This window comes from Pituophis catenifer, unplaced genomic scaffold (assembly GCF_029215685.1).
Source record: "Pituophis catenifer annectens isolate HBS135680 unplaced genomic scaffold, rPitCat1.0.hap2 SCAF_8, whole genome shotgun sequence".
Classification (NCBI taxonomy): domain Eukaryota; kingdom Metazoa; phylum Chordata; class Lepidosauria; order Squamata; family Colubridae; genus Pituophis; species Pituophis catenifer.
In genome coordinates, this window is record NW_027256888.1 from 33,196,261 (window position 1) to 33,207,914 (window position 11,654).

The 11,654-nt window shown below is 34.2% G+C and overlaps 1 protein-coding gene across 3 annotated transcripts in view; it reads left to right on the forward strand.

Annotated features, from left to right (window-relative positions):
• GALNT7 (polypeptide N-acetylgalactosaminyltransferase 7) overlaps positions 1-11,003 on the forward strand; it is a 74,910-nt gene extending 63,907 nt beyond the window's left edge. For all 3 annotated transcript variants that reach the window (XM_070948269.1, XM_070948268.1, XM_070948267.1), the window contains 6 exons: positions 144-261; positions 778-900; positions 2,432-2,650; positions 4,556-4,654; positions 6,176-6,304; positions 8,021-11,003. In XM_070948269.1, the coding sequence (XP_070804370.1) occupies positions 144-261; positions 778-900; positions 2,432-2,650; positions 4,556-4,654; positions 6,176-6,304; positions 8,021-8,158 (826 nt within the window). In that variant the 3' untranslated portion in view covers positions 8,159-11,003. The remainder of the gene's footprint in view (positions 1-143; positions 262-777; positions 901-2,431; positions 2,651-4,555; positions 4,655-6,175; positions 6,305-8,020) is intronic.
• The last annotated feature ends 651 nt before the right edge of the window (positions 11,004-11,654 follow it).

Genomic DNA, 11,654 nt, shown 5'->3' on the forward strand with positions numbered 1-11,654 from the left:
AGTATTCCTAAATTCTAATTATCTTATTGTGACTTCAGAATCAATGCTTTATAATTTCTGTATATCTAAATTATTCCCTGTTTCTTTAATAAAATAACAATTTATGACATGCTACATGCAGACTCTTTTCGTTTATTTTCTAGATCGCCTGCCATGGCTGGTGGATTATTTGCCATTGAACGTGATTTCTTTTTTGAGTTAGGCCTCTATGATCCGGGTCTACAAATCTGGGGTGGTGAAAACTTTGAAATATCCTACAAGGTAAACAATCATTTCAGAATGATACCAAGATTTTGATAACAAAAAACCAGTATTGATATAATATCTTCCAAGTCTCTAGCCACACCTGGGTTTTATTTCAGTTAAATCTTGCTAATAAAGTCAGAAATTGTATTTCTTTAGTGTGCTAAAATTTAATATAGCAACTTGGAACCTAATGAACATTTTACTATGGTCTGAAAAAATAATATGGTTCAGACTTACATTGCATTTTTTAGTTTTAATATAAGACTACAAAATGAAATGAATCTCTAAAATAACTTGCAGACATGACTTCATAATTTGGAAAAAATCCAGTTCTTATAGTCTTGACTATTTTATTAATATTGAACATTACTTATATATTTTTTCGTCCAGATAAAATGTAACTGCTCATTTGATTTAATTAGGGAAGACATATTTCTTTGGTCATGTTGGTAGTAATGCTGAGAGTGCAGTTCAGTTAAATGCTTTCTATATAGTGTTGATTTGGTAAAATCTCCTTGTATGTATATTCAGATTTGGCAATGTGGAGGAAAGCTACTGTTTGTGCCTTGTTCTCGTGTTGGGCACATATATCGTCTCCAGGGATGGCAAGGGAATCCACCTCCAGCTTATGTTGGATCATCTCCTACGTTAAAGGTAATGCTTATGTCCCTAAAATGTTATTAATATAAATCTGCTACATCATTTCATGTTAATAATTGAATTAAATTAAAGCTGTATAGGTTCACGCCAGATTTATTTACTTATTTAACGTATGGCATACAATGTCAGGGAAATCTACACATGCTAGAGACACAAAGCAGTCCGGACAGTCTAAACTGCTAGTTCATTCTGTTTGGCACTTGCACATCTACCTTTGGTGCACTGCAGGGTGGCTTTACACCAGTTAGCTAGCGGTATCTGGGTTGATAGCTCTTCCAGGCTCCTCCTGTGGTCTTGCCTTACTTCATCTCGGGTCACAATGCCTCGCAGCCGGCCAGGTCCAGCGCTGACTTCCACTGTCTGCACACATGAACTCAGCTAGATTTTTCTCACCAAAGTGGTATCATTTATCTACTTGCATGCCTTAGAATTGCTGGGTGGGCAGGAGTTAGGGTTCAAGTGACGGGAGCTCATTCCATCTCACAGAGCCAGGCCCGAGCCACCAGAGTGCAGACTACGCGCTGCATCCCCTCCATACCAGAAATGAATAGGAATGCAGAAATTCCTATTCGGCTATTCAGATATATTGCTAAACAGATCTAGATTGAACAGACAACTTCTGACTTTATTGGAGTAAAATAAAATAAAATTAAAGCTAATTTTAATCCTACAATTGGGACAATTTTGCACATCCTTATAATTGTTTTCTAATTATCTATCCCTATTTAGTTAATAGATGAGCATTCAGTGATCCTAGACAACTTTTTTGCATTCTCTGGAAATCCATCTAAATTGTATTGCTGATACTTGACAGTTAAGTTCTAAATACAGCCTTTAAACTGTAAAACTTCTCCATCCCTAGTTTTATTAAATAAAAATACATAAAAAGTTTTCTATGTAATTGTTTATTAATCATTCTGTAAATTTATAATAGGACAATATTCTTCAGTCCCAACTTTCATATTGTTGCAGGAGATGTGACAGAGATTAAACCTTCTTCATACTAGTCTTAAATTCATAGAGTGAACTACTTAAATCAATTTTGATCCACTGAAGATGCAAATTGACATCATTGTGTGAAATATTCCCTTCATTCATAATATCTTTTCTTGAATAAGAGATTGGAATAAAATTAGTCAAGTAAGATACAGATAGTTCTTGATATGTGACTACAATTTAGCCCAAAATTCCTGTTGCTAAGTGAGACATTTGTTAAGTGAACTTTGTTCCATTTTACAACTTTTCTTGCCACAGTTGTTAAGTGAATCACTGCAGGTGTTAAGTTAGTAACACTGTTAAGAGAATCTAGCTCCCCTATTGACTTTACTTGTCAGAATGTCACAAAAGTTGATCACATACCCTGGGGATGCTGCAATGGTTATAAGTGTAAAAAATAGCCATAAATCATTTTTATCAGTGCTGTTGTAATTTTGAATGAACAAGTCATTAAATGAACTGTTGTTAAGGACCATCTATAGTTGCTTTCCCTTTTTTTATATGTATTCATTAATTTTGTGTTTTACAGAACTATGTCCGTGTTGTTGAGGTCTGGTGGGATGAATTCAAAGATTATTTCTATGCTAGTCGTCCTGAAACAAAAGCACTAGCTTATGGTGATATATCAGACCTGAAAAAATTCCGTGAAGATCACAAATGCAAAAGCTTTAAATGGTTTATGGAAGAAATAGCCTATGATATAACTTCTCATTATCCTCTGCCACCTAGAAATGTGGAGTGGGGAGAGGTAACTACTCTTTCATCTAAGTCAGTATTTTAATACTCTCCTGAGCTAACACTAGCCTTGTCTATCTAAGAATGTATATTGAATGAGGAGGATATACCCTGTTTCCCCTAAAATAAGACATCCCCTGATAATAAGTCCAATCTGCCTTTTGAACATATGCGCTAAAATAAGCCCTCCCTGAAAATAAGCCCTCCCCGAAAATATTTAAACGCATGCGCAGCCGGTCCTCGCTATTTCCTCTGGTTAGGGTTAGGGAGACAGAGCTGAAAATCAGGTAAGACGACAAGAGGAGCCCCATTTTGCTCCACACGCCCCAAAATAATAAGACATCCCTGAAAATAAGGCCAAGCACTTATTTCAGGGTTCAAAAAAATATAAGACAGGGTCTTATTTTCGGGAAAACACGGTAGGAATCTTGTAAGAAATAGGTGTTTTATATGTAGAAAACTAACTACAGTATTTAAACTGTTGGAACCATATTAGATCAGATATTAAACCATATTAAATTAAATTCAGCTCTTCTGAACAAAACTAGTTTGTCAGAAAACTGTTTTTTTCAGGTAGGAGTTGCCAACCAACTAGAGATATATGTGCCATTATTGTTGCCTGAGCTGAAACTGAAAATTTAGATTTTTTTTGTAAATCATTGCAAAAAGTAGCAGATATTGATATATTACCATCAGATTTTAGGGATTATGGTCTGGAAGAGAATCAAAATGTATTAGTTGTATGAACAGAAAATTGCTTCCCAGCAAAACGAAAACACGTTTTTAAACTAATTGTTATGGATAGAATAAGAATTATTTTTGTTATAGGCAAAGAACAGGGAGTTTATTTCAAATAAGTAATCTGTAGGCAAGATGTTAATGATGTGTGATATCATCCTATGAAGTAAAGCAAAAATGTAATTTTCCTGAATCATTTTCAGTAACTATTGCTTTTATTTAATTCTCTATACTTGGCAGATGTCAGTGGCCAATTATTTGAATCAGTGAATGGCAAAATGGTCTTGGCAATAACTGCAAGCTTTATTTTAAAATCTTCCAGATTTTTGTCTTGTTTTTTCCTATTTTCTTAAGAAACAGTATTTTGCTGTTTGTCTCAATCTTTATCAATCTCATAAATGAGCATCATTATGAATAAACCACTTCTTTACTTACCCTTTCCTTTGCCATCTAAATTCAATTTCATAAAGACAATATTTATTATAACTCCCATTGGCTTATTTATTACAAAATACTGAATACAAAACTCTCCTCTGGAAAAAACACAAGGGCCATTCTCATGCAGCAGATATTTTCAATATATTTCATTAGACTTGGTTGATTATTGTGGTTGCTTCTGTGAGATAATCTTTAATATATAATATAGTTTGTGGAAATGGTGGAGAATATTAGGACAGATTCATTTATGTATGTCATTTATTGGGAAACCATGTTTTAGACAGTCAATGGAATTTATAAAGGGAGGGTTCTCTGTGCTGATAATTGACAGTTGAAAACAAGATTAGGCACAAATTCTCTTCCTTGTTTTTCATTTTAGTGTTCCATAATCCAGGGCTAAGGAACTTGTGGCCTCTAGATGTTGGTGAACTACAGTTCATCAGCTTTTACTATGCTCCACAAAAAAAAAAGTTTTGGCTATAGTTCACCAATATCTGGAGAACCTTATGTTCCTCATATCTGAAGCTGCTTTGAGAGTGAACACAACATGCATTAATTATAAGGAGATTTACAGGGTTTACTTTGAATCTTTTGTTATTTGATATTCTATTTACCTTTATATATGCATGGGTTATATTAAGCTGTTTCGTTGTGCTTTACAAATAATAGTTTTCCATATTATTTCTATTTATTATTAATTTGCTATATTGTAACATTAGTGCAAATCATAAATGTATTTCAGATTAGAGGTTTTGAAACAGCATACTGCATAGATAGTATGGGTCATACCAATGGAGGCTTTGTGGAACTTGGTCCATGCCATAGAATGGGAGGAAATCAAGTAAGTAGAGTCAGATAATAGTTTCAGTTGTGAGCCAAAATATTAAATAAATTGCTTATGATTTTTAGATTGGAAGCTGTTCTCCTTTCCAATCCAAGAGACATTTTTGTGATATAAACACCATATCACAAATTTATTTGCTTATTTGTGTGTGTGCATGTGTATGTATCGTAAGAGTTATTACTGTCCCATATTCCTTTCCCCAATAAATACTACATATACTGTAATCTCTTTTATTGAGTTATTTGAAATAGTTTCTTTCTTTAAAAAAATTGCTTTGAATGTAATGTATACAAGGAAACTATTTATATGTAAAGAGATTTGGGTTGTAATTCTGCTTCGGTTTATATGATTTTGAAAAATAAACTAAAGCAGCCAAAGTGCACAAATTTTACCTTAACTACCTTAACTTTCATGACATGTAAACAGGAATAATATTCTCTCTATATATTTGGGTGCACTTAAGACTTAACAGTTTAGTTTCTAGGTACCCTTCCCTTATTTTAGTCTTTCAAATAAACTTTTGTTCTGAAATTTTGCAGAAGTCCCAGAACCTTCTGCAGGAAATTGTTTGTTTGAACTAATCTATATATATAAAAGCGAAAACCACTCATGCCATAATCGCGACATCTCCAGAACCGTAAAGCCTACAAACTTGAAATTTGCCACGTATGTTCCTCTTGGCTTCTAGGTGCTCACTAAGAGAGGATTTTTCGAAAGGACCATCAGAGCATTAGTATTTCCTATATTATTATTAACACTTCTGATGCCAAGGAGTTCTACTCCCCCTCCCCACCTCAAAAGAAATCTGTTCCAAATGCAAAACACAAGCAGAGGACAGGAGCTTCGCTTTCAGTTTTACTTTCACAGCAGCAAGCAGCTTTACTACAGAACAGTTGAGCTAAGCCACACCCAACCTCCTTCCTATCTCCTTCTTGCGCACACAGCAAATACTGTTTGAGTTTCCAAACATCCCTAAACTCTCTCACACACTGACAGGATGCTAGCCAGATGAATACCAATGGATGCTGTGGGCTGGGACATTCTACTCCCCCTCCCCCTCTGTTCCAACTGCCAGTTGCATTATATTAACACACTCTGATGCTACGGAGTTACACATTCTACATTGTTTCAGCCTGTGTCAATTTATCAATCCCAAGCACATATGCGTATCCAAGTTATTTCAATTATGTGCATCAAATTATAGATTGTAAATATTGTAATTGTGCTTGTTTCATACAATCTTAATATACTTGATATGTGTGGTATAGTAGTTAAGTTTCTTAGCTAGGAATAGATAGATACACTTTCAAATCTATCCTCAAATGGTAATATTTAGCATACAGCTTTCTAATTTTTTGTCATAATTATTTATTTTTGCCAATATATATTTAAGAATGCCTCTTTAGTTATATTTATAGGCCAATTTCAGTCTTACTTGTATGCATCAATATGTTTTATATGTTAACATTTTTCAGTTATTAGAACAAAATATGCATTGTTTTTAATATTCATTTTTAGCTCTTCAGAATTAATGAAGCTAACCAACTCATGCAGTATGACCAATGCTTAATTAAGGGACCTGATGGATCAAAAGTTATGATTACACATTGCAATTTAAATGAACACAAGGAGTGGCAGTACTTCAAGGTATCTGAATAGTGCTGAAAGTTCCATTAGGATAGTGATAATTAATTCTGTTTATGAATTTTAGATAGATTTAAATCATAGCATAAAACAGGTTGAGCTAGACATGAAATATTATCTTCGGATGAATAGGTTCATTTATGTAACTGCCTTTGTCCATCATATAAATTATTAGTGGCTATGAACAAAATTTAATGAATTTATCCACAACATAGTATAGTCCTAACATATATGTATGAATGTATGTATTATTTTGTGACCTAAAAGGCAAGGTGGACGGGTAAAGCTTCCATTATACAATACAATGCAAAATTATAATAATTAAATAATGCAATTAGCAATTAAGCAGTAAAAGTAATAATATAACATTCATAGGATGCTGGTACCAGTGATTACATTTAACTCTCCAAAGGGATTGGAAAGCCTTGTAGGTTGGGATATTCCTCATTTCCAGGGCAAGCTACTCCAGAGGAAAGAAACTGTGGCAGAGGATGCCCAAATTGCTATCTGTATTGGTAAATGGGGTCTTTTAAGCAGGGGCTTCCTAATTGTTTGTGTGGGGGAGCAAAAACCCTGTTTTCATACCATCCCTGGGCTGAGCTGCCTATACTGTCAAGGCTGTAAATAATCTTCATCTTCTAGAACTTCAGTTTTATCACTTACTCAGTAGCCTACCCAAAAAGAAAGGTTAAACATAGAAAGTTGTTTAATTCTGATGTACCAGACTTGGCCTTTTGAGTTGGCAAACTAGTGCCTCATTAAGGACCTCTGGCATCTCCTCTCAAAAAGGTATTGACGACAGCTCAGAATCAACTCATAGTTCTTTCCTTCACAGCAAGAGGGAAGGAGTTCAGTCTGAGAGTGGTAGAGTCACGAATACAGAAACTTTGTGTACTCCTGGGAGTGAGAATTCAGAAGGGAAAGTTGATCTCACAGAGTTGAGTCAGTATGTGGTGGGATGGATTGTGTGGATGAATAAAGTGGGCAGGATTGCTTTGTTAGTGTTTACTGCATTGTTTCTCTTGTTATGCATGTTTATTTATTGTTGTGTATCTAGGATTAGGAAGAGGAGCAATTATTAATTAAAAATAGTCCTCAATTTACAACTGTTTGAAGTTCTAATGAACTTCCCCGGTATTATTTGCAACATGTAAAATATCTCTCTCTCTCACACACACACACACACACACACACACGCACGCACACGCACACGCACACATATTGTGGTTATGTTTTGGGCACTTGACAGCCAACTGACATTAAACTGTTTGTAATGTCCCACACAGTGTTGGGTTCTAACCAGTGTTACCACCGGTTCGCTTCGCGCACTCGCTTTACCATTATAAAATTGAGCTTTATGTTTCCACCCTTCAGAGCTGGTCCAGAAGGAGATTGTGATAGATGGTATAAAGTCATTTGAGGACCAGGAGGGTCACACTATTCCTAACCAAATCTTACAACAGACAACTTTTACTTAGTTGCTTACATACCTAACCCCCAAAGCTTTAGTCACATAATTTTATTTTCTTGCTCAAAAAGGAATATTTTTATTGGGTCTGTTTTTTCTTTTGTGATTTGAATTCCTTTGTATAATGAGGTTGCTCCAACAAATAGTTCCTAACCTATATTCCTACTCTGCTGTTAAGAAGTTAAAGAAAAACTAAATTTGATTTGTTGTTTTTAATTAAAAACTAATAGCATATTGCTTTTGCTTTTCAGAATCTTCATAGATTTACTCACATCTCATCAGGGAAATGCTTGGACCGTTCAGAGGTTCTACATCAAGTATTTATTTCAGATTGTGACTCAAATAAAGCAACACAAAAATGGGAAATGAACAATATCCTAAGTGTGTAGACAAAATAGCTGCATCTACCTACTGACAAATATAATTTGTATAGAACTGAAAATAACCTGAAAACTGCTGCAACTGTTAACTTGTATAGGTGGGAGCCTGGAATGTCCTGATCTGGATGAAGGACTCAGATGAACTGTGATAGATTTATCATCTGCAGTTAATGTTTACAAAAACTGCTCTTACCTTAAACGTCAATAGATGTTTACATCTCTTTGCTTTCTTTTAGGATGTTGTTTTAAGATGCTCTGGCTTATCATTTAAAGTGCTTTGACTTGTTTCACTGGAACAAAGTTAGAAGCACAAGCTTGGATCCAAAGTAGTAGGAGGTTGTTTCTACATGGGTAAGAGGTCATTTTCTTTTCCTCTTATGGTGACAACCCTATCCTAGAGCCCTCTTTAAGGACCTTCTGTAAACTTTCTGAATGGTGTAAAGGGCTGAAAATCAGCAACTTCCCAGGTGTGATTAAGTGCCTTTCACTTGGGCACAAGCAAAAGAATTGGATCCAAGTATTTGTTGTCTTCTTTGGGATTACACTCAGGGGTTTGCAGGCAGTTTGTTTTTTTAATTCCAACATTCACACTTGAAAAAAAACTTGGTATATAATATGGGGATTATTGACTTGTTATATATTGTTTTGTTTTTACATTTTACTAAGCACTGCCACAGGTTTATAGCCAAGGTGGCCTTTTTTCACAGTCATGCTGCTTTTTTGAAAAAAGAATCTTCAGTATATTTAGTGCCTCCTTAATTTTTCCTCCTTAACTAACCAGAGAAATTCATTACAGCATAAATATATTGAAGTCTCTCTTTTCTTATTAGAAACAGGGAAAATTTGCAATGCCCCCATTATGTTTAAATAATGTTCTAATTTTACTAGTATACTCTTTATTCCTAATTAGTACATTAAATAATTTGTGCATAAAGCATACCAGTAATGTGATATGAATATCCAAAATAGTAATGTTAAAATATCTTGAACATTTTGAATGATTAAATTGGTGTAAAAGGTAGCACTTAAATCTATGAACCATTTGTGTGAAATAGATTGAAATAGATTAAGTCTTCTCTAATTTGATGCCTCAAGGGGAATTTGTTGCAGATACAAGCACTAATTTCCCTGCTATATTATCCCTTACATAACAAAATATGTTAGAAATGAAAAATTTCTACATCTGCCTAATATGGAATAATTCAGTTATCTAGTTCAGTTTATAAATTTGAATCCAATTTCTTAACAATTTCTAAATTATTTTGCAGGCAGTATTTGGGAAGAAATCTATCCATGTATAGTAGAATTGGAGAGTGGGTTTTTGTTTCTTTGGTACATAATTTGAGAACTTCATTCTTCCAAATAAATAGTTTAATTAAGAGATGTTTTGAATAATTAGGTTTTCCCATAGCATGAAGACAAAATCAAACATAAAATTAAATATATACAGCACATTAGCATTGTGCTATGACTCTGCTTCAGTTTCAGAAATGTATTTGAGAGAATTCAGTGATACAAACATAATAGCTGTCTTCATTTTTTATGTATTTCTTTTCCTGAGAACATGAGAGCTGTAGAGGGAAGCTGTGCAATCTAAAACTGCTTTAGAATTGCATGTAGGTTCTATAATCACACTCCTGTACTTCCTGAATCACTTTTTCCAAACTATTTTGGAAGCACTGCTCAGCCCTAACTAATTAAAAAAAGAATACTAAAAAAAAAGTTTGGTTAAGAAAATACATTTTTGATGAGAATGAAAAAATATCCAAATTAAATATTCAGTCTTAAAGAGTGATTTCAATAATTACATTGTGGGTCTGGTGTGAAGTGCTGCACACCAGTATTCTACAGAAATACTTAATGCATAGAATCAATGAATTCAGATTCATTTTAAAATTAGATGGTTTTTAAATGTTTTTATTTTGAATTACAAATTGAGCGGCATGGTAGCTTAATGGTGAAGACGCTTGTCTCCCACTCGGAAGGTTGAAAGTTCAATCCTAGGTGGCAGCAGATGTTTCCTAGAGCGCAAAAAAAAAGAATATCGACTACAAACTTAGTAGCATCAGTAAGGGGATCCAGCCAGTAAATGCACAGCTCTGTCCAGTTGCCCCGACCCTAACCCGAATTAAAGGATTACAGGGTCATAAATAGGGAGTTTATTGAATTACAAAAATAATTTCAGTAATAGAAATCTGTGGCACTGATTTTATCTACCTAAAAGAGAGTGATGGAGATTCTTTATTTAAAAGGATAATTGCTGACCTTAAGACCAGATACATATAATCTAATTTTAGGGTGATTTTATTTTTCAACTATCTGTTTTTTGGGTATCAAAAAGTGTTAATAACTTAGAAGTAAAAGTGGAAGAAGATGGGGAAAGGGTGATAAAATTTCTGGGCACATTTAATATTTCCTTGAATGAAATTTCATTTTTAAATATATATTAATCATATTACTATGCATAAGTGAAAGAGATTGCACGTTGTGCAAGTGTGTATGTGCTAAATGGGTATTGTGTGCAATCCATTTAAAATGAAACTGTATGTGAGAATGGATCTGTATTTTTAAAAGTAAATCTTATAACATAAGCCGTTACTCCTAATGACTTTTCATACTGTAACCTGCTTTTTAAGAAGTAGATCCCATATTCTTGCTCTGTAAGTTGATCACTATGCATTTTTACTTATTTTATAAATTTGATTTATGCAGATTTTGATACACTGTATGTTTCTGTAAAGATTGTATAAATCTAAAAAAGTTTTACAAGAAATAATCTCGGGATTTTTCTGTATATCTTCTGGGCTGCTTGTTTTTTAGATGAAGAAATAAATTTTAACTTGTGGGTTTATAATATGTTTGCACCAATAATTGATCATGTTCATAATTAATCAAAATATTTTGTCAAAGTATATATATTTAATGCATACATGAAAGAAGAATTCATGGATGGATGGAAGGATTGTTGTGCTGCCTCAGCGTAGTTGGTGGGTTTTGTTTCCGGGATGAGATGAACAAACAATAACAGGAGTGTGTGCCAGAAATTTATATTTCCAACAGGGTTACCCAACTCATGAAGATCATCCTAGCTGCCGAGTTAAAGCAAGTTGACACTTAATCTTGGCCATAAGCAATATAGGAAGTTATAAGTGATTATCAATTCATACTACACAGGAGAAGGCAGTGATCAACCACTCTGTATTTTTACCAAGAAAACTACATAATGTCAGAGATATATGAAGTAGAAAATGAGTTTACGGTTAGAAATAAAACATTATGCCTTAGAAATTTGGCTGAGTCAATCCAGGTGGAGGTGATGACTACTTCAGTGGTCAACCCAGGTCCATCTAATGCAAAATCCGAATAATTCAGATTTCAACTGAGGCAAATTTGGAACAACATTCTAGGCAAATACGGTGTTTCAGGGACCCTTCTGCTTCTCTTTTGCATGTGGGACGTGCAGCATCCTGTCCTTTGCATTGTATACCTATGCTGCCTATCTTCA